This window comes from Triturus cristatus, chromosome 6 (assembly GCF_964204655.1).
Source record: "Triturus cristatus chromosome 6, aTriCri1.1, whole genome shotgun sequence".
In the NCBI taxonomy this organism is placed as follows: domain Eukaryota; kingdom Metazoa; phylum Chordata; class Amphibia; order Caudata; family Salamandridae; genus Triturus; species Triturus cristatus.
Genome location: NC_140589.1, coordinates 1,313,819,174 through 1,313,842,747, shown reverse-complemented (window position 1 = coordinate 1,313,842,747; position 23,574 = coordinate 1,313,819,174). Strand labels below are relative to the sequence as shown.

The window sequence follows — 23,574 nt, the reverse complement described above, 5'->3', positions numbered from 1 at the left end:
AAAAGAGGCGGTCAAAAGCAAAATACAGGGAAAATAACGTCAAAAGATGACAGGTCTAACATGACCAAACCCCCCCCCCCCCCCCCCCCCCCCTCCGCCACCCCTAGCTGAAAGTGGGGAGAACTACCCAACCTCATGGGATTTCTCTTCACTAAGGTAGAAGAACCTGGACAGACCATCAGCCTTGGCGTGTTCTTTCCTGGGCGGTGTTTCACCGTACAGCCCATTCCCTGTAGAGAGATGGACCACCTCAACGGTTTTGGGTTCTCATCCCTCATCTGCATGAACCAAGCCTGTGGTCTGTCTGAACCCGGAAGTGAGTCCCAAACAAGAAGGGTCTTAGCTTCTACAGTGCCCAGACCACAGCAAAAGCTTCCCTTTCAATTGCGCTCCACTTCTGTTCCCAGGGAAGTAACTTACTAATGAAGGCTACGGGTTGATCTAGGCCCTCTTCGTTCAGCTGTGAAAGAACAGCTCCCACACCATTCTCTGAGGCATCAGTCTGCACCACAAACTCCTTGGACAAGTCAGGAGCCTTGAGCATGGGCGCCGTCCACATGGCCTCCTTCAGGGTGTCAAAAGGGGCATGGCATGCCTCAGTACGTATCACCTGATGCCTCTGCTCACTAGAAGTCAGCTCTGTCATGTGCACAAAAAACTCCGCTACGCGGAGCTCCGCGAGCGGCAGAGTTTCTTTAGATAAATGCAGTTCGCGGTGATTGTCAGTGCCAGGTGCTTGTCAGCATGTGCAATCATCGCGAACGGCATCATGCACAGCGCAAGCGGGCGCTGCTTATTTTCTGCTGCTCGAGTAGATTTTTATTTGTGTGCCAGCTTTCTCAACGCAAGCGGGCGGTTTCTCAACACGAGCGGTCGAGAGCAGAAGCGACCACTCGCAATAAGAAATCTGACTGACCGCGTTGAGAAATCTCGCTGGGAGGTTGATTTTCCACGCTCACGGTCACCAACTTGATGTTGACCATCGCAAATGAGGAAAAATGTCGCCGGAAAGTGGATTTTCCTCGCTCGCCAACTTGACAAATGCCAGCGAGGATAAAAACTCCGCTCCGCAAGCTCCGCGTAACGCAGAGTGTTAAAAACTCCGGAAACGGAACAGAGTTCACCGCCCAGACTTATATGTGGGCAACAATGTTGCCATACCCCTTGAAATATCTATGTGAGTACCCGGTGAGCAATAAGGTATGGGTCTTGGGAGGTGCCCAAAGCCAGGATGGTTTCAATCTTGGGTTGTAGGGCTGCCACCCGGCCACTTCTTACCTGGTGCTGCAAGTGCAATACAGACCCCTGTCCTATCTGGCACTTACTGACCTTGATAGGGAGGCCTGAACTCTGCAGGGCTCTTGACACATCTTGGGGGTGTTACAAGTGGTCCTCCCAGCTAGGGCTGAAGACTGCAAAGTCATCTAGGTAGGTGGCACTGAAGTTCTCCAGTCCAGCTATAACCTGGTTGACCAGCCTCTGAAATGTGGCAGGGGCGTTCTTCAACCCAAAGAGAATACCACAGAACAGAAATCGCCCCTCTGGCATAGAGAACGCCGACCTCTCCTTGGCCCCCTTGGTCAAGGCAAACGGCAAGTACCCAGACGTTAAGTCAAATGTACTGAGAAACCTGGCAGCTCCCAGCCATCTATGAGCTAATCAGCTCGGGGGATGGACAGCAGGTCAGTCTTGGTGATGCCATTGAGCCCACGGTAGTACACGTTGAACCGCAGTTCAGCAGTGACAAACAGTGGGGCATCCTTTGGAACCAAGACCACTGGGCTGGGCCAAGGACTGCTGGAGGGCTCAATCGCCCCTAGGGTAAGCATCTGGGAAACCTCTTCCTTAATGATAGCCTTCACTCTGTCAGTCAGCCTGTAAATCTTGTTTTTTACAGGTGGACTATTCTCAGTATCGATTTTATGAGTGCACCAATGGGTGACTCCTGCGGTGAGTAAAAACAGATTAGCAAACTGACCCAGCAGCTGGTGACAGTCCCTTTATTGCTCTAGGCTCAATGTAGGGGAGAGGATCATACCTTCCACCGACCCATCCTGCTCCTGGACAGACAGGAGGTCGGGGAGAGGTTCACTTTCCTTTTCCACCCCATCATCAGTAGCCAAGTGCATGGACAACTCAGACCTCTCGCAGTGGGGTTTGAGGAGGTTCACGTGCAGGGCCCTCAAGGAGTACCTAGGAGTATGCAAGTCCACCAGGTAGGTGACTTCACTCTTGCGCCCCTTTACCTCAAATGGGCCAGACCACTTACCTTGTAGAGTGCAGGACTGTACTAGCTCAATCACCCACAGTTTTTGACCTAGCTGAAAGTCAACCAGAGTGGTAATCTGATCGTACCATCATTTCATGTCCTCCTGGCTAGCTTCTTTTGGGCGAGTTTCCTGAAGCAGACTGTCAGGTTCCAGAAGACCAGCATATAACTGAATACATCTGTGTTGGCTTCCTAGGAGCTTGCTTCCAGCCCTCCTTTACCAAACAGAGAGGTCCCCTCGCAAGGTGCCCATACAGAAGCTCAAAACGGCTAAAGCCAACCCCCTTTTGCGGGCCCTCCATGTAGACAAATGGAAGGCATGGTAAGAGGACGTCCCACTTACGCCTCATAAGTTCTCACAGACCCCCAATCATGCCCTTCAGGGTTCAGTTGAACCATTCATAAAAGCCATTACTCTGGGGGTGGTAAGGGGTAGTGAATTTATAGTTCTCTCCACACTCCTTCCACATGGCCTTCATGTTCAGCGACATGAAGTTGGTACCCTGGGCGGATACCACCTTCTTGGGGAAACCCATGCGGGTAAAGATCCCCATGAGTGCCCCGGGCCACAACAGGCGCCATCACTATCCTCAGAGGGATATCTTCAAAGTACCAGGTCCAATGATCCACCAAGACCAGGATGAACGAGTTGCCCATGGCTGTCTTGGTATACAGAAGTCCCACAATGTCAATGCCCACCTTCTCGAAAGGGGTGCTCACGACAGTGAATGTTTGCAGGGGAGCCTTACATCTCCCCCCACTCTTGCCACTCGCTTGGCAAGTCTGACAGGACAGACTGAAAGCAACTGAGTGTTTTCTCATTTGGGGGCCGTAAAAGTGGGTGGCAAGCCTGTCAAAGGTCTTGCCCTGCCCCAAAAGACCTGCCTGAGGCACATCATGAGCCAAACCCAGTAGGAAGGCTCTAAAGCACTGGGGTACCATAAGCACACAGGCTGCCCCAGGCTCAGCAACCTTAGGCTTGCTATAAAGGAGACCATTCTCCCAATAGATCAGATGAGATCCAGATTTTTGCCAGCTGTCTGGTCCTCGGCCTGCTGCCGAAGACCCACAAAAGTGTGACACTCTTTCAGTACTGCGCAGAATTCCTGCCTGGTAGGACCCCTTCCTGCTGCCAATGGGTGAGCTCAGGCAGGTTCTCCAGTTTGGCCACCTCTTACCCTGTAGGTTCCGGGGATCCCCCTCAGGGTCAGCCTCCTCACGGACCATGGGAATTTCGAGAACAGGTTTCCCGCATCCCTTGCCCCTTCTCTTCCAGGCACGCACCTGAGCCACTCTTTCAGGCTCCAGGTCCTTCTGCTCACCCTGGGCTACCATGGACTGTGTGGTCAGGCACACCCACTCAGGCAATCCCAATATCTCCAAGTGTGACCTGTATTCCACCTCCCGCCAGTGTTTTCCAGTTTGTTTCCCAGCAGACAGCCCAGGCATGGATGGGCTCACAGCTACCCTTGAAGAAACTGAGACCCCCACACCCCACTCAAAGGGAACCTGCACCACGTTACGATGGCACTCACTGTTGTCTGCTGCAACTACTTGGTAAAGCACTCCAGGGCCCACTTGCTCTTCAGACACTAGGTGACACCTGACAGTAGTCACACTGGCTCCTGTGTCTCTTAGAGCCTCTACTCTATGTCCATTAATGGTCATCCACTGCCTGTATTTCTTAGTGCTATGATGCATGAGGGTTATCTGGCCTATCACACTGTCCCTTAGTGAGACAAGGGACATCTCAGCTGGTTCCCCACACCCATCTGGTACCAACTCCTCCCCAAGCACTACACTGGCCATCACTCGTGACTGCCCATGGTGGGGGGCTGACCACTTGGAGTCCACCTTGAAGTGCCCTTCCTTATCACAATCAAAACACTTCCGGCCACTTCCCTCCAGGCAAAACCTTTTTCTTTTCACTAGGGGGTTGGGAAGCCCTACCCTGGTAACTGTTTTTTATAGAACTTAACATTTTTACCCTTGCCCCCCCTTCTGTTGCAAGGAACCCTGCCCACTATTGGCAAAGGCTTCCCTATACAAATTCTTGTGGACCCTGATCCAGTGGTCCGCCTCCTGGGCAAGCTTCCTGGGGTAAGTAAGCTTGCTGTCCATCAAGTGCTGGCACAGCTCTGGACAAAACAGAGTAGACAAGTGCCCCCCACACAATAACATTTTACAGCCCCTGATAATCTGCTACTTTACTGCTCTTCACCAAACCATCCAGTGCTCTGCAAAAAGAAACTACACACTCTAGCCATGTCTAATAATCAGGTTTCTTGCTCTGCCTAAACTTGTCCCTGTATCTTTACGGGGTAAGCCCATACCTGGTGATGAGGGTGGCCTTCATGGTAGTGCAGGTGAGGTTACGTACTGTCCCTAAGGTTAGCAATGTGTCCCTCCCCTCCACTGTGAAGTACTTCCCCAATACTTCCCCTATCTCTTTCAGGGACTTCATTTATGTGAAGAGCTGCCTCATAGCCCTGAAACCACTTCTAGATATCATCCTCCTTGGCATACTCTTTCCCTAGATTCTTAGGAATGTGCACCCTTTTCTCAGTCTGCACTGAAGAAATGCTGTCACTATCTGTGCTGAAGCCAATGCTTTTGGATTTCAGATCCAGCTCCTACAGACTGAGCTTATGAGACAAAAAAACCTTCTTCTCCTCAAGGGCCAGTCTCCTTTCCTCCAAAGCGTTCTCTCTTTCAAGCTCCATCTTGAGCTTTCGATGCTCTAACCTGTGCTTTCTGACCTCCCACCTGTCCTCCAGCACCTCTGGGCACAGACCTTTGAAGAAACACTGTTGCTTGCCCTGGAGGTGCCTTCCACCCAGGCAGATCCTGTTGTACCACAAAATACCCATGCAGGCTCTCTTCCTCCACCATATCCTCCGCTGTGTGTTCACCAGCAGCCCTAGCTGCCAGCCAGGTTTTCAGCGCCTTTTGCAGCTCCTCCTTTTTAGTGAGGCTTTTAATAGAACACTTGAAATCCCTGCAAAACCTTTTGAGTTGAAGCACCGTGTAGGTTTCCAGCTTCTCCTCCTCAAACACCAAGTCGGCAGGTACAACTGCTGACTCACCAGACTGAGACATAATTGTGGCCAAAGCTCAAGAGTTGCAGAAAAAGAGAAAAGCAAGAAAATGAACACTTTATGTAAGTGGCATTTTCAAACACACAATTTAAAAACCAACATCACCAAATTATTTATTTTTAAATTGTGAGTTCAGAGACCCCAAACTCCAAATCTAAATCTGTTCTCAATGGGAAATTACACCTAAAAGATACTTCAATGCATTTCCCATGTTACCCTATGAGAGAAATAGGCCTTGCCAAAGTAAAACAAGCATTAAAAATGCAATAGGTGTCGCCTTTTATTAAGTTAAAGCCATTTGCTTTGCGATATAATACCATTAGCAAAGCAAATGGTTTTAACTTAAAGGCGAGACCTATTGCATTTTCAATGCTTGTTTTAACTTGTTTTAAGTCACAGCACCCTCTACAACCATCGTCACCCTGATTAATGAGTTTCACAGATCAGGGCCACAGATGAGCTCCAGCCTAAGACGTGGAATTACACTAACTCTACAACAGCTCTTAGAGCGTTCCTTTAATCACAAAATAAGCTATTTTGAAAGCATCGTGATTTACTGTCGGGAGAGGTGGGCTGGTAGACTTGTGACCGGCAGCGAGGCATTTGTTTGTGTGGGATTGAATTGTGGTGGTATTTCAAGGATGAAGAAATTAACTGTGCACTGTCGGAAGAGGCACTGATATGTGTACTTTTAAGCTCGTACCATGATATCCTGCACTTGAAAAGGCTACGAACTTACACACATTGGTCGGAAGATACCCACATGCCATGACTCTTTTACCTTATAGTTAAATCGGATTTAATCTCCTCGGAGCAGGGTGTATCTTCAAGCTCATAAACAACGTGGCACAGATCCCATGGTTTTGTTATACAGCTCAAACGAACCCCCAACCCCCCCTCCCTAAAAAAAAAACAGACACACAGTCATTTTGCCATTGTAACTTTCTTCTCGTCACAGGGGAAGTTTGTTATAATTCAGCCAGAGAGAATAATTATGGGTAAGCATTTCTGTCCAGCGTTGTTTCATTCACCCAGACGTCTGCTAGCAATCCATTAACCTGGTACGCCAATTACAAAGCCCTTTAATTGACTTAAGGTATGGTAATATTTTATTTGTTGATTATTTAAAATCATTACAATCAGCAAGATACACATACAAAATAAAATTCAATTAAAAATATAACATTCAAACAAAAATTAAAAATTCATCTTCCCTTCCTAATTGTTTTGTGGCTACAGTGTACAATTATATCCAAACAAGATCTACTACTAAGCCTCAAGATAGTTTGTTGGGCTACAAATGATCAACATGCAAAAAATAAAAACGCCCATAATCAAATTACATTTAGTACAGTATTGGCTTTAAAGTGCAATTGTGCTAGTAAACTTTTAACAGCAGAAACTAAAGTGCCTTGTGCTAGAAACTAAAATTATCAATATACCATTTGTTACTCTTAAAAACTTTAAAACAGTGAATGATGCATAAGAAAGAACCAACCACAGTAAAATTACTTTTGAAACGACATTAGCAATAAAGTGCGTTTGTGCTAATAGAGGAAATATAATGCTTTGTGCTGGCAGCATTGGTTTACAATATACCATACATCATTCTAAAGAGTGCTTTATAACAGCATAAGCGGGAACGAGAGCGAAGAAGTCGTAGTAAAATACAATTGTTCAACACCTCATAGATAGTATGCGTTTCCGCTAAGCAAACTTTAACTATTTTAGTTTAAAAGATGCCAGCCCTACCCCTTTTATCGCTTTTAATAGCGATATAACAAACAGCAAATATTTTGGCCTCCACATCCGTTAAAGCAATTAAACGGTAGTTTGCAGGAATATCTTGGGGACCGCTTTTATATATTGGTTGAATGATACTTCCCTGCCATGAATCAGGGATGGAGGTCGTTTTAAGCACATCATTAAATAAAAATGTTAAAACCTCTGGCCAATACTTCAGATTTGTTTTAAAAACTATATTAGGGATTCTATTAGGGCCGGGAGTTCCATTTGATCTAATGTTATTTATTACTTTTTTAACTTTCTCTACCGACCATGGCTCTTTGTCGACCAGACTCAATGGGTCATAAACGTTTGAGTCTGATCCACCATCTTTTATTTTTTCTTGCGAGCCATGAAGGGCAGAATCAAATTTATTAAAATCCAACTGTGAGCCTGGAAAAACAGCAGGTAAGTTCTGGAAAATCTTTACCCAGCTTGATTACTCAATATTGGCATTATTGCCTCTATAATTACCAAGTTCAAGATTATTGATAATACCCCAGAATGACCTTGAGTCTTTAATTTTACATGAAAAGTGTAATTTAGACCAAATTTCTTCATAGTGCGTTTGTTTAGCCCTCCATATTTCGTTCTTGTATCTCTTTTTCAATTGTTTAATTTGTTGGGACACAAGAAAATTAGATGATCCTTTCACTTTTCTATACAATGCTCTTATTGCTCTATTAAGACTTCTTTTAAGATAGAGTAGCCGGTTTGAAAACCACCCGGGTTTATTTGAAGTGAAAGTTGCACCTTTTGATGTTTTGGAATTAGGAAAGTTAGCCAAAAGAGCAGAACACAATGAAGGCCAGAGAGCAACCATGGATTTTCCTTCAGCAATTGCATCTTGAGCTTTTAGAATTAAACGAGAGGGCGTACAATATATCCCTTTCACTTCTCTCATTCCATACTAACCCTTTAAGATTAAATGGTGTAGGAGCAGTTTTAATTATTCTTGTTTCCGGTTAGTGGTCTAAAGAAAAAGCGAAGAAAATAACTTGTGGATTATGGTCACTCTTTATCCTTGGTAATACATGATGGCTTTGAAGCAAATTTAACAGTTTCTCAGAAATTATTAAGGAATCAATAATAGAAGGATTACACGTTTTTTTAAATGTCGGTGTGCAATCCTCATCTTGCAATATTTTAAGATTACATTTTATGAACTGGGAATTAATCCACTGGGAAAGTAGTTTTGAATGTATATTCGGCTTTTTACAAGTGAAAAAAATGCATGTTAAAATCGCCAGAAATAATTATCAATGAGTCTAAATGGTCATAGTACAACACTTTCACTATTTCCCACAGGCTCGATAGTTGAGTAGATTTAACCTTATGTTTTGGACTTACATAAATATTTAAAAAAAAGAAGAATAGGTTGCTGGTAGATTAATTTAATACACTGTAGCTATTTTACCTGAAAGTCAATCTCAAAATGTTTAGCATCCAAGTTCACAGAAACATACGTGGAAAGGCCGCCACTAGGACGACCAGTAGAGGCCTTACGGAGAGCCACATTTGAATATTCAAAACAACCAATGAGGGGTTCACTGGTCATATTCCAGATTTCCTGGAGCATTAATATATCAAAGTCTCTAAAAAAGCTTATTACATCTGGGTCCCCAAGAAGTGACTTAAAACTATTTGTGTTCCAAGAACAGATTATAAAAGGTTTTAATGCGTTGTCACAGGTATACAGGCATCAATCGCGCTTCACAAGATTTCCATTTGCCAATGTAGACGGGAGCCAACTCCAATCTTCAACCGGATTAATTTCTTTCTTTAACTCTTCACATATTCGAAGCCCTGGTTGACAGCTCCTGATCTTGATACCAAACGACAAATTCAACTTTGTTGATGGACCTGAGGCACCTTTCAAAATTTTAACGTGTGGACCCAAACCTGTTTTTTGCCCACTGATCTTAGAGTCCGGGCTACAAGATGACCTACTCGGGATCAACAAAGTCGGATATTGGGACACATAAATTCTCCAAACTTTGATGCCCCATTTCTCAAATTGATTATTATTAGTGATTATTTTGCTGATAATTTCATCACTTTTCCAAGTTGTAACCGTTATTTCATTATAGAGATTATTGCAATCATTCTTAAACTCAACTGATTCCAAATCATCTGATGTTACATCCTTCAAATCTATAATTGCATTAAATAATTTCAGAATATTTCCACGGTTCAAAATATCGTAAGGGCCTCTTGTGTTATACTGAGGACAAAAGACTACTTTCTTTAGTTCATATGAGTAGTCTGTAGCCTCTATTTCCTCCTTATTTATATGACTAATTGAATCCCTCTTCCCAATGGTGGGAGCCGAAACTGGAAATACCAATTCTCTTAATCCTTGGACTTCAGATGACTTTTGGTCAGGAATAATTGATTGCTCAATATGAATCTCTTTATAACTCTCATGGCTGACATTATTTACAATTTTCTGAGTAAGGATATTTTGTTCTCCATGTCGATCGGCCAATTCTTTAGGTGACTGTTCTCGTCTAATAACCCCAGCGGTTGATGGAACAGAATTTTTAGACCTTATACTGTCATTAGACACGTCAGGGATGGAAATGTCGATAACTTCTCTGTTTTGGTTAACCTTAGAGTTAACTGCAAATACTTCCGCAGATCTAAAAATTGGAAATAGAACTTTCGTATCAGACTCTTTAGGCTCATTAGATTCTTTAGTGACAGCGCCCTTAAGAGTTTTTTTTCCCCTTTGATAATTTGTTATGGGTTTTCCTTAGCCTTTTTCTTACCCTTTTGGACAAGATCTCAGAGTTTGTAGTAACACTTAAGGCTTGGTTTACTTTAGGTTGAATGGTGTTCACTTCTTCCACTATTGATTGTTCCCTAGGTTCAGTTCTTTTGAGCCTATTATGAGATAGCTCAGACGTTTTCGGGATAATGACGTCATTTACGAGTTGATTGTTCGTATCGTCTACTTTGCTTTTTGCACTAATTGCACTTTGGAATTAACTTTTACTCATTGGGTGGTTTGCATTTGTAATTTTGTTTCCTTTATTCACTTTTTCTTGTGGATTCACTAACCTTTCTTTGAAAGTCATTCCCAATTAGTCCGGATAATTTAAGTAATTTGTTGCCACAAATAAATTAGTTTTATCTTCGTTGGGATTTGTTTTGCCTTGAGCTGTTCTACCCGACATCAGTTTTACTTCCTGTACCATAGAACTAACAATTGACGGGAGATCTGAAATTTTGTCAATCAGTTGTGCGCAAGTACAGGTTACTAGTTGGTTCTCTTTATTCGATTGAACTTTAGTTATCAAATTAGTCAATTGGAAAAGTTTTGCGTCAATCCCTACTACGTGGGTAACCAATGTATTTAAAATGTCTACTTGGATATTTAATTTATCAGAATGAAAGCTAAGAGCATTTGTGATCGAATCCATAGTGTGGAGTAAACACTCCCATATTCCACGATCGGGACTAGAAGAGTCTGTGTTGCCAGATCTAGCTTGATAGCTCCCATCAAGTTTTGTTAATAATGAAAAGTCCACCGAGTTGGACTGATTATTTGGAACTACTTGTGTGAATTTGCTTTGCTCATTTGAAATTAGCACATTCTCGGCACTGGCGATACCTGGTATCTGTAGTGATTTATTATTAATAAAGCTGTTTTCCAGAATTATACTTGACTGATCCGGATTAAATGACCTTAGCTTACCGACTATATCAGATAGGTCATTTGGGCTAGATGATAATTCAGGTATCACTGGTATCAATATTTGACTCACCCTCTTACTTTCTGTCTCGTCAGCAGCATAGCCTACCGTGAAGGCCTCGTCGCTTAGATTTTGATCCAGGCCAGAGGAGATGTTAATCACTGAGCCAATCTCACTTTGACTACAAACCAGCAGTTTAAGAGGCTCCTCCCGTCTGGTTGGGCTTACCACTAGAGATTCATCGACCATAGATACCGCAACAGATTGTATAGCAAAGTCTTGCATATGGATTTGAGCTTTTGCCTGTAACTGGCCCGATGTTTTTAGAATTGGATTGCGAGTCGGAGACACTTCAAACTTTTCTGAGCCTGAATTTTTGATCTTAACTTGGAGTTGTCCACCATCTTTCAACTCCTCTATTTCTAAGAGTAACTTAGATTGTAATATTGCAGGCGGGCAGACTCTCTTTACACTTGTTGAAGATAAAGGTGATAACAGGCCATTATCAGACTCATTATTTTTATTCTTTTGTTATTTTTGATACAGTTTTTGGTGATGCTTAAAAAAACTCTTAATAGATGGCTGTTTAGCGTGGACTTGATTTTTATAATCTTGACCAGAATTTGTGGGGGTGACTGCCGTTTTAAGTCATTCATGGAGGCTTCTCTTGTCATACACTACTTTGTAGTAGTAGTGGCACAAATATCCAAGCTTTCCTCACTCTTTTGACGTCGCTTTGATTGGGGTCTAAGCGGTGCCCCTCGCTGTCGGCCTGATCTCATTAGTCTGCAGGATAAGGCAAGGTTTTGAAGATTTAAAAGTTAAAATAGCTTATATTCATCACCCCCTACTGGACTTCCTGGTATTACCGGCCCCTCCTGGTCCCAAGACCACAGACGTACCACTGCAATACTACAATGCAGGTTTTCACTAAAAAATGTTTTAAGTCAGTCAGGCAGTCTAACAGACTTGCAGTTTAACTGCTGGTTTCAGTAATCCTGTATGCTTTGGCTCACTTCTATTTCATTACGGATATCAGCAATCAACTGCACTTACCACTATAGCGGCCTGGATTTTTTCAGCTAATTACCAGCTGATTCGCAGCTGATTCAGATGGAACTGGTGTACGGCTCCACTGATCGAAGGAGCCGATAATCCGGTGATCCGTAGACCATCGGGGTCAGGCTCAGGCTCGGGTTCAAACTCAAATCCTCACATGACCCCCCGCAAAAATCTTAAGGGCTCGCTTTTAAATCGCTGCCGGTGACTAGCTGCCGCTTCCGCCGCACACTGATCTCTGCACACTGCTCCGCTCTCTTCGCTAAGCACAAGGTCCGCGAATCAGCATTGGCAGCAGCAGTGACCCTCAAGCGGCAACGGCAAGGATCTCGGGAGTACGGGAGCTGGGAAAAATCCTTGAGGGATAGAGTTGAGCAGAGCAGAGTGATACGGTGCAGCGTCCTCCGCCTCCGGCTACCTCGCGCTCGCTCGGTCGCACAGCGCCTGCGTCTGACAAGCTGGAAAACCTGGAACCTGAAATCCCTGGATAATGAGGGGACACATACACAGGAGAAAGTCTCAGTGATTGTAATTGACCTGTTTCATTGACTGAAGTCCTTGAAAACTGCTTCTGTTAAATGGCTATAATTATTGTAGGCCGAGCAAAGCTATGTATGTCTCTGGAATATAATGTCAGCAGTAATCTATGTTACGTGTTTGTCACTTATAATTTCCGGTGATTGAAACTATGTAAAGGACAGGGGGCCTTGACTCACAGCCCGACATGTGCATTTAAATGTAACTTACACTCGCAAATGGCTTATTTTATGAGTTGAAAGCGACTTTTGAAATCACTTTACTTGCCAAAGGTGTTAAGTCACACTGAGGGTTATGTGCGAGTGACTGCTCTGCTTTTAGGGTGGTGGTGGGGGTGGGGATAGTCATTCCAGGACAAGAATTCATTAGAAGTTTGTGAACACCATCAAACTTACACCTTCCTGGGTGTCATAAACTCCTCTCTTTGCCCTTCACGCTGTAGAAACGTTTGAAGATTTACCGGTTACTAAGCCATTGCCTTTAAGTGTGTCAGCAAACAAGGACGTAGCAGTGAAAGACAACCAGGGTGAGGAGAGACTCCTGCAGCTCCATCAATGGAGAGCTACAGCCGGCCACAAAAAAAAAAAGAAAAAAAGCGATCGCGAAACTGAAAGCAATCGCTTTTGAAAACAAAGCCGCGAGTGGTGCGCGCGCGCCATATGGTTTCAATTATCGCGCCCGTGTCTGGGCACGATAATTGAAACCATATGGCAGGAATGCAAGTAATAGACACCAATAGGCCATGGGCAGAGCAATGCGCCCGCCTGTGGCCTATTGTGTGCTATTTTAAAAACGAACACGCAGGCCACAAAAGTAAAAACACACGCACGAGCGTGTACATTTCCAGGGTCCGTTTCAGAACCCCGGACAAAAGGACTCTCGCCTGCGCGAGCACTGCTGTGCAGTGCAACGCAGGGCGCGAGCCCTAAAAACGAAATGAACAGTATTTCACTATTAGGACATGTATAACACACCAGTAAATGTCCCCCCTTTTAAATAAACTGCACCCTGTCCATGAGGCTGCCTTCGGCCTACCTTGGGGGTGCCTTACATGTACTAAAAGGGAAGGTTTGGGCCTGGCAAATGAGTGCACTTGCCAGGTCGAAATGACAGTTTAAAACTGCACTCACAGACACTTTAATGGCAGGTCTGAGCCATGTTTAAAGGCTACTCGTGGGTTGCACAATCAGTGCTGCAGGCCCACTAGTAGCATTTGATTTAGAGGCCCTGGACACACTTGGAACACTTTATTACGGACTTACTAGTAAATCAAATATGCCAATCATGGACATAATAATCACCAATGCAATTTACACAGGGAGCACTTGCACTTAAGCACTGGTCAGCAGTGGTAAAGATCCCAGAGTCCTAAAACCAGCAAAAACTAAATGCAGCGCACAGTCAGTAACAAGAAGTCAGAAGCAAAAAGACAAGGGAAATCACACAAAATATGCCAGGTCTAACAGAAGCCTGCATCACAACTATAGGTTAATAAGCTTCACTGATGTTAGTTCAAAGATCTTTGCAAAACTTCTTTCAACTCACTTACAGAGATGGACTATAAGGAACAATCTCATACCAAGAGAAGCGGGGGGGGTTTCTGAGAAGACCATTTGACTGTGGACCATTGTTTCACTTTGTGGGCGACAGTAAGGAATTAACTGAAGGTAAATCAGAGACTCTGTATGTTCCTTGCTGACTTCCGAACGGCCTTTAAAACTGTAGACAGATGCCGACTCTAGAGGATATCAGTTTTTTGAAAACACCTTCTAGTCTACTCTAACTAACTAAATGATTGTACACATGGACCGTGTGTAGACCTCGATATTTTGGGGCGGCTACTGAAAACAAATTTGGTTTTAAATGGCCTGCGTCAAAGCTGGGTACCTGCCACAGCCTTATTTAGTCTCTACTTAGCTGATCTTCCATCAATTCTCAAACTACCCATTCTTTTTCACCCAAAATGCAAAATACAAATATTCTTTGTCTACTTTACTCTGATGATTTGATTCTCCTTGATTACACACCAGTGGGTCTACAGAGGAAAATGGATACGCGTAAAAACATATTCTTAAACCAGTCTTTTTAAAATATTGCACTTTGACAAGGAAGTTGGTGATTGCATTGCTAATTAATATCTGTTATTTAGATGTGATTATAGCCCTAGGTCAATTTATGAATGCTGCGATAAGAATGATGAATTGATTGGATTTATTAGCTATAGCTGTACTTGTATGATTTCAATGGTTTTAATATTTGTGTAGATTGGTTTGGTTTCATGGACTTCTTTGTCTTGATAAACATATACTTGAATTTGTCAGTCATAAAGTTTATTCGGCAAAAAAGCCATTTAAAAAATCTGCATAAATACAGTTACACATGCAATCCATTTCATGAAATGAGCCAATTATATTGCTGATAAAATGTCGATATAAAAAATTTCAAACTTTGTTAAAGACTATGAAATACAATAAAATAACTCAGGTGCCAAAATACAGTTGTATAAAAGTTCTGTTGAGGCTGATCAACCACATCTTTTCCTGAAACTCTCTAATGTAGCTGATCTCAGCATGGCAAACATTTGGCGAATCACGGTGCTGTAAAAATCTAAAACCAATCTTATAGGAATTAGAATGTAGTGTGCACAAGAAAGGAACTAAAAAACGATTTCTCACAAGTTTATAAAGTTCACAAATAATCATAAAGTGCAGTGTGCTTTGCCTTGAAAAGTTATTGCATGGGCCAGGCGATACACTTTCAAATCATGTACCTTATTGTGGAAAAGCTAAAAGAAAGTGAAAAGACCTCATTTATAACCAGGTCAGATAAAATCTAAAATGGGCGTTTTCTATATAAGTAAGATAAAGTTTTAGCCCATGGCTAGGAGATACAGTGTGATAATCAACCAGAGAGGAAAGTTGCTGTGCCATGTGCCTACAGATAAACTGTGCCTGATCATAGAAAGCTGATTTTGTCTGGCCTCTAGCGAAACAGGGAATTCGGTCAAGGTTATTAAAAATACTCGGGGACTCCCAGCATGCTAAAAGTACTCTACGGATACCCCAACTAAGGAATAGTCTGAATTGTCCAGAGCTAGGCAGTTTAAAAGGATGTTTTTAGAGAGCCCTAGCTCAGGGGTTTGTCAAGATTTTCAGCCAAAATAATAACGGGGTAAGCGCGAAAGTGTCCTACACATAATGTATGCCCACTTCTGAGTGACAAAAGAAAGTGGGCATGCCCGAGGCACCATAAGTAATCTTCGCAGGAATCCATTTCTACTTTTTGGAGTCTAGAGCAGTCACGCTATCCCCGCACTCCCACCCCATAGGTAACGATTGAGTGGCACTTGGCTTTCTATTTCTCTCCCTCATTGGACCATGACCTACCTTACATGCGAAACGGAAAATAGCTTCTACGGATCTATTTATTTGCTGCACCTTCAGCACTAACAGAGATTTCCAGTTCAATTGTAGGTCAAATCGCCACCCCAAGTAGCTAAAACTCTCTACTTTAGCGACAGGGCATGCTCTACAAAAATTGTGTTGGTTTTAGCTTTCTTTAACCCACAGACACTTTCAAAGGACTTTTGCTAATTGATCTTTAGTTCTAAAGTTGACACAAATTAAGCAAAGTCATTCAATGCTCTCTGAAGGCTAATTGCTGTCTCAGCTATAGGGACAGCATTGTCCGCATATAGGAGGTCCGAGATGGATCAAGTACCCGTCCTTTGAAAATATGATTACTCTGTAACAAGTGGCATTCCAGACCATTAATGTATATAAGAAACAAAAACAGGGCTAAAATACAACCTGGAAGACTTCTTGGTTACACCGAATAGATGGTGTACAATCCCCTCTAGTGCTAAAGCTGATCTTAGCTGAGGTGCTGCAATGCAGGCAACCAAGAAGGGTACTGAGGGGTTCTTCTCCCCCTGGTTTCCCAGGATAACCCATAATTTGGATCGATTACCAGTGTCCAAAGCACACGACAAGTTAATGAAATCTACTACTTGAATTTGAAATCTGATACTTGTGTATACTCTAGCATTCTCTCCCATTCTTTGTCTCTTAGGGCAACATATAGCAACGTTAGGAATAGGTTTGACCTAATTGCGATTTCCTGTGAATTGCAATTAGGTAATTGCTATTCCTAATGTACGAAACTCTAAGAATTTATAGTAGCGATTTCTGGGGGAGGGGGGTCGCAAATCGGCTTACCTCATTAATATTAATGAGGTAGGTAGCAATTTGCGACCCTCTAAGAATCGCTAAAATCATGGGTATGGTGGCCTGCTGGGGTCAGCAGACCACCATGTCTGTGATTGCTTTTCAATAAACCAATCATTTTGGTTTTTGCTGCAGCACGTTGTCTTTAAAGGAAAAGAGGTTGCATTTAAAAAAAGAAAAATGAAAAGTTTTTTTTCATTTTTTATGAGCGGGCAGTGGTCCGTAGGATCATTGCCTGCACTCAAAAAACGTTTTGCAAATGGGTAAGTTGGTGGTAAAATGCTAATGTTTGCGAATACATTCACAATCACAAAACATTCATACATACATACCGTTACGATTCAGTATTTTTAGCAGGGACACCCTAAACACGCCCCTTCCAAATACTGGAATGCAAACCCATTTTACGATACGGTAACAGGTTACCGAATCGCAAAATAGGTTTGATACATGGAAAAAGCCTTTTTTGCATTCACAAACGGTACGATTCTGTGAATTGGCCTGTTTGCGAAAGCAAAATTGCTTGATACATGCGGTCCTTAGTCCCATTCCCAGGTCTAGCTCCCATTTGCACTTTGTCTTGGATTACAAGGCTTTATATTACCAGGTTAATAATATGTGACTTCAATCTCCGCATGCATTATATGTAGGAATCTATATTTTCGAAGTTCTTCCTTGGCCATATTTAATTAATTATGTATTGCTTTGGTAGGAGACCTATGCATTAGTTTGTCCCTCTTGAATTCTGTCTTATTCTTCAGTCAATTGGTCCATTGTTTTTAAGGCGCCCACGGTGTAGGAGTTGTCTACTCTTTCTATTTCCGCTCTAGTCCCATGTGCTAGTTGTAAAGGGTCAAAGTGGCCTATGGGAATAAACTTGCCACTGGAAAAGTTGGCACATTTGGTTGGAAAGATTTTACAGAATAGCGAGTAGGCAAATAGGTCAAGGGGACTGTAGTATGCTCTCTTCACCTTCAGAGCATAGAACGAAATCACAGGACATGCGTGCACATCAATTGTTGGAAACGACAGGGGAAAAGAGGGTGCATTATGTTACATCGAATCAATAGAAACATCAATACAGATTATTTTGTGTATTTCTATTTTTGTTACGCGTTTTCTTCATGTTACTTTAATTTTCTTCTAATATTTATTTTATATTTTTCCTGTATTTCTGTTGACACAAAAATAATTTCAAAAGTGCACAATTTTGCTTACAGCAAATATATTTTCCTTGTGCCACACAAATAAGTACCCAATCTCACAAACAGAAAGAAGGTAGGCTGACGACATTTGACTTGCACTGTTGTTTCATGTCAGATGTGTGTTATTAATTCAGTCACTTCTTCATATGCCACTGCCACCAACTACTTGTAGTTTTGGTAGTTTCATTATAAATCTAAACAAAATACAGGCCTTGTGCTCTAGAATTGCAACACGTTCTGCTTGTCATTAACGGGCTACTTAAAGTGTCACAAACGGTCCATGCAACCGCCACACAGTTCCACGTGAAACACGTGCATGCAGAAGAGTTCAGAATATCCCCCAGAGTGCCTGTATTCCAACCCTACATACCTTATCTGACTCAAAGGGGAACATTTCTCTAATGATTTTCGCTTTGGAGAAGAGACTGACACACAGCTCGTTTCCTAGGAAAACATCCGACCTGAATTGTGGCCAAGAAGTCTGTGTGCATTACTGCGCATGCCCGGACTTAGAAAGACTAATCTGCACACTCAAAGACAGTACCTTCATTGCTGAGCATGTGTTGATGAATGATACCTCTACTGAGCATGCTCAGAAGTACCCAGTCTGACTTTGGTACTGAGCATGCGGCTCAAGTAGTGTCCCTTCTGTGGGCATTGTCAGTCACTAGAGCTAAGTTCGCTCTTTTTCGTAAAGGTGAAGCGTTCCTAGGTGGCAGAATTCCTCCGTGCGTTTATGTAAGGAAAGGCGCAGTGCGTGCCAGGCGCTGTATTGGCGTGTTCGCAGGAAGACTTGTTTTTGGTCTACCTTGTTCCTTTCTGTCCTCTGCCTATCAGTTCAGACACTGAAATTTCAACTGGAGATTGCAAAGTAAACCAAGAAATGTCTCAGCAAGAGGTACCTAATGTGAGTACTGAACCTTAATAGACCTTTCTGTTGGGTGCAGTTCAGTTTGGAATTTCGCGGGATCTGAGGGGCACGACCTGCCCATACTTTTTTAATTTAAGAAAAACTGTTCCCCTACTTTTTGTGAAAAGGCAAATGTTTCATCTGAAGTGTAACGACATGTAGTTTTCCGTGCTATGAAACCAAGGGAGGGGCAGACAGTTGACCAAGCCTTCTTGCCAGGGTGCCTGCGTGTCTAGAATACATGTAATTATGCACAACAGGTTAATCTGCAAATGTTAAGGGTGTTTGGAAGCCGCTATTGGCTTTAAATGATGGAGTCGCTTGAAGCTACTGATGACACAGATTTATTCTTTTGGAGTGATATTTTAAGGGAGTTACCAGCAGAGCTGTGAAGTGTGGGCTTTTTAAACACTGCTATAAAAAAAATTGCTGTTCATACATGCTGGTATTACTAAAATCTTTATTTTGGAAGCACTTAAGTTTAAACTTTTTTGTACATTTTGTAGTAGTCTACCTCATAATGTGTGTCTAGCAAGTTTAAAATAATAACTTGCATATTCACAGTGCTTTTTGTCTCAGACTGGGACCTCGTATCACTAAACACATGTAAGTCCCTATTCTCCACTGTACTGTCCAGGATTCAATTTAGTGGTTCCCTGGTTACACACACAGACCTCTGCAGTGCATCTAACTGGGAAGTACTGACTTACTTATAAGTCCCTAATATATGGTACACAGGGCATAAAAGACAGAGTGCTCACACAGGGCTGCAGCACTGGTTGTGCCACTCTGCATGTGACAGAGAAAAAATGGACCCCAGCCTGCTAATGCACACTGACAGGCTAATTCGACTTTGACATTAGACCCAATGGCAAAGCCACAACTTCTCTTAAGTGATACGTGTAAGGCCAGCAGGTGGTAGACAGGGTTTGAACATCTGTGGGGTCCAAGAGGATCCCTTTCAGTAGGATGGAAGCAAGTGGAGTCAGGCAGTGAGATCTATCTCCGGTTTTGTGTACAGTAGCTGGGCAGCTGAGTACCATTCAGTTGGGTAACAATAAACATCTGTTATTCAGCGCCAAGATACCCGTAGTGGTGAACGTGCGCTTTACAAATACACGTGTTATGTTATGTTATGTTATCTGCATGGTACCAGTGGTGGGTCTATTGGCATTGTGCAGCCAAATGATAAAACTGAAGATTGGGCACTCCAAACCCCCCTCTCTCGTAGCGGAGCACTAATGTGTCCCAACTGACATAAGGCCTCCGACCGGCCCAGATGAGTTCAAGGAGTAAACCACGTATAGCGAAAAAAGAACAAATTTGTGAGTGGTATGGGAATGCTTAGGAACAGGTACAGGAAACAAGCAAGGATCACCATTTTTTATAATCTCGATCTCGCTAGCCATTGAAAGAGGCAACCAAATCCACCAATCAAATTGTGTCAACAGTGTGTCAATGGCCGGGCCAGAGCTAAGCCTTATCACCTGTTCCTTATTCGGATGGATTATAACACCAAGATATTTAACCGGTCTGTTGCATCTGGTCGTGGGTAATCACAGGCGATCCGCTTTGTAGCAGGGATTACAGGAAAAACAATCAGATGTGAACCAGTTGATTTGGAGACCAAATAGGGTCCCAAAGCATGTCAGTTTGTTAAAGAATGTGGTCCGGTTCTCGTCCGGGCGACGTATAAAGTGTAAAATGTCATCTGCATAGAGAGAGATGAGGAGGGGGCCCAGCTTGAATTGGAAGCCATGGTGTATGTAACTCATATGGAGGTGTCAGACTAAAGGGTCTAGTGCAATTTTGAAAAGTAAAGGGGACAGTGGGTATCCCTGGCAGGTGGCCCGCGTTATAGAAAAAGGAGCTGTGAGTGAGCTATTGACTCCAAGACGTGCAGTGGGTTGTGCATATAGGAGATTTAGCAAAGAAGAGAAACCAAGGGGTACGTCCAATTTGCAAATGACGGCGCAAAGGAAGGGCCAGTCTAAGGAGTCAGATGCCTTCCTCGACGTCGAAGATTGCGATCGAGGCAGGTGTATCTGGAGAAATTCTGTGGAGTACTGAGAATACTGCCCTCCGATTCAGTGATGTTGAGTGGTGGGGGACAAATCCCGATTGTGCAGGAGAGATCATCTGGTCCATCAGTAACGAAAAACGATTGGAGAGAACCTTCTACAATATTTTTTATTGTCCAGATTGAGGAGTGACTGTGGTCTGTAAGAGCCGCAGTGTAAGGGGTCCTTGCTGGGTTTAGGGAGGAGGGTTATGACAGGCTCACGCATAGATGGTGGTAGAGTGCCCGTTTGGAGGAATTCTTCATAACCCACAAGTAGTTTTAGCACCAGTATATGTTTAAAATGTTTATAGAACTTCCCCGTGTATCCATCGAGACCGGGGGTCTTGGAGCCACAGAGGGAGTCTATGGTCTGTATTATTTCCTCACAAGAGATAGGTTTACTGAAGCATTGACTTTGGGGATTAGAGAGCGAAACCATGAACACCTCCTACAGGTATGTTGCCTGGGTCGCAGTGTTACCTGTAAGGCTGGAGGTGTAAAGACAAATGTAGTAATGGAGCACGGTGTCCAATACACCCTCATTGGATGTGATTGCTTGCCCCCGCCAATGCTCAGCTGGGCCATGTACGAGTTGCCCCTAGGGGGACGAAGTAGATGGGCCAATGTATGCCCAGGGAGCTCACACTCCCAATATCTGAATGCCCGAGCGTATTTACCCAAATAAAGAACTTCCCATTCACCCAGATCACGGTACTTAGTTAAGAGGGCCGCACTGGCTTGAGTATTGGGTGGTGCGGTACCATACGATGTTTGGCAATCTAGGTCAGCCATTTCCCCCCTCGAGTCGAGCAATGCTCATACATAATTCACTGAGGACCCCAGAATGCTTTGAGATGCAGATGCCCCTGATATAGGCTTTGAATGCCTCCCAAAGGGTGGAATGAGAGGCCACTGTACCCTCATTGAGCTGGAAGTATCCCAAAACTGCTGCACGCAAGTCGGAACGGAAGAGTTCATACTGTCATTGCAAAGTAGGGATTTGTCACTGTTGTTCACCACCAAAAGGAATACTAAGAAGAACCTGAACCAGAGAATAATTGGATAGTGTGCAAGAGAGATGTTGAGTGGAAATCAACCATGAATATAGGGTTGCGGAGAGAAGGCAGTCATTGATGCGTGACCATGTATTATGTGGGGCTGAGTAGTGAGTGAATCCCAGGTTTGAGGTGCGTTTTAGGTGCCAGGAGTCGCACAATAGGTGTGTATCACAGATGTCATGGAGTGATCTGGGTTTAGTGGTCAGTGTTGATGCTGTGGTGTCAGTGGCAGGGTCCATGAGGAGATTGAAATCAAATCCAGCCGTCCAATTTGGGCAGAGTGTAACAAGGAAAACTCCGGGGATCTACATTGGGAGCGTAGATGTTGGGCAGTAGGGCTGAGTTACCTACCAGAACACCAGCAACTAGGTCATGGTGGCCACCGTCGTCTGCGATAGTGGTAATGTGCCTGAATGGTAAATTTTTATGAATGAGGGTACAGACCCCTCTAGAGTAGGAACTATAGTTGGAAAAGAAGCGGTGCGAGCCCGAAGTAGCTGTGTATGAGGGTACCCTGTCTGGGGGAAGGTGCGTTTCCTGAAGAAAAGCTATTTGAGCACCATGATGGGCAATGTAATCCAAGACCGGTGTGCCCTTGTGTCGATCGTTAAAACCCCAACTGTTCCAGCACAGGAGTGTAAGAGGTAAGTAGTTGCACTCAGAGAGTTGTACATGGACAAATAGATGTGACATGTGTAGCTAAAAATATGGATAGAGAGCGACCATTGTAGATTAAGTAGGGATGAGGAAAACAGTAAGCATTATTACAAACATTCTCAAGTACCCCCCCCCCCCCCCCCCCACCCACACCAGGCAACAAAAGGCCTAGTACCAACTCCTAACAGCAGACCCACAAATCAAAAAACAATAATACGATAAACATATATGTGTGTTCCACTGGGGGGTGGCAACACTATGGCGGACACCCAAGCACATTAGGATCAGTTTGCGAAGTGCGATATAAGTATCAATGTTGCAACATCTGAACAGTGTAAATGGAAGAACCAGAAAAATCCTATGCGGGGACTGCAGCCATCTATGGCCCGGGCCAGATTTAAAGGCGCTATTAATATTAAGCCACTTTTAGAAAATTGCCACTCTACACTCCGCTAGTACTGTGACCTCCCAAAGGCACTGACAGATAGCCAGGTTTCTGAAAGCATAGGGAGACGTGTGAATTACCCCTAGACCCGCGAACAAAAGCAGTTGCTGTAGACCGAGGTGTCACCTCCTCTCCCAGGATGGCAACTCACAGTGTGAGCCCAAAAGACAGGCTTCAAAGATGAAGCTGCCTTTGAAGGGCTGCTTGTGACAACATCCCTGAGCAGGATACCTTTTGTTCCTGTAGACAATTAGGAGACAGAGCTAAGGGAGGAAAACCTGTGTCCAAATTGGTTTTCCCATGGGCGTGTACCCTGCTCTGAGGAAGGGTCGGGTCATCTTGTAAGAAGCAAGAATGGGGCACTCTGGGATAGCCAGGTGCCACACTTCACAGGATCTTCGTCATTAGGAAGAGGGGACCAAGTAGTCCATTGGCTAGTGACCTCTTGGTCCCCTCCAGACACTTTCCTGGGATAAGTAGGTAACCCCTGGCACCCTGACCCTCAGTTTACATTGGACTGAAGAAGGACTGCTCTTGAACCATGCAAAGAAAGGCTGCACCATCG

General features: G+C 43.7%; 1 protein-coding gene across 3 annotated transcripts in view; it reads right to left on the bottom strand.

The window, feature by feature from the left end:
- Positions 1-18,374, bottom strand: part of LOC146821352 (uncharacterized) — a 143,082-nt gene extending 124,708 nt beyond the window's left edge. For all 3 annotated transcript variants that reach the window (XM_085612284.1, XM_085612285.1, XM_085612286.1), the window contains exon 1: positions 18,248-18,374. In XM_085612284.1, the coding sequence (XP_085468410.1) occupies positions 18,248-18,271 (24 nt within the window). In that variant the 5' untranslated portion in view covers positions 18,272-18,374. The remainder of the gene's footprint in view (positions 1-18,247) is intronic.
- Between the last annotated feature and the right edge of the window lie 5,200 nt (positions 18,375-23,574).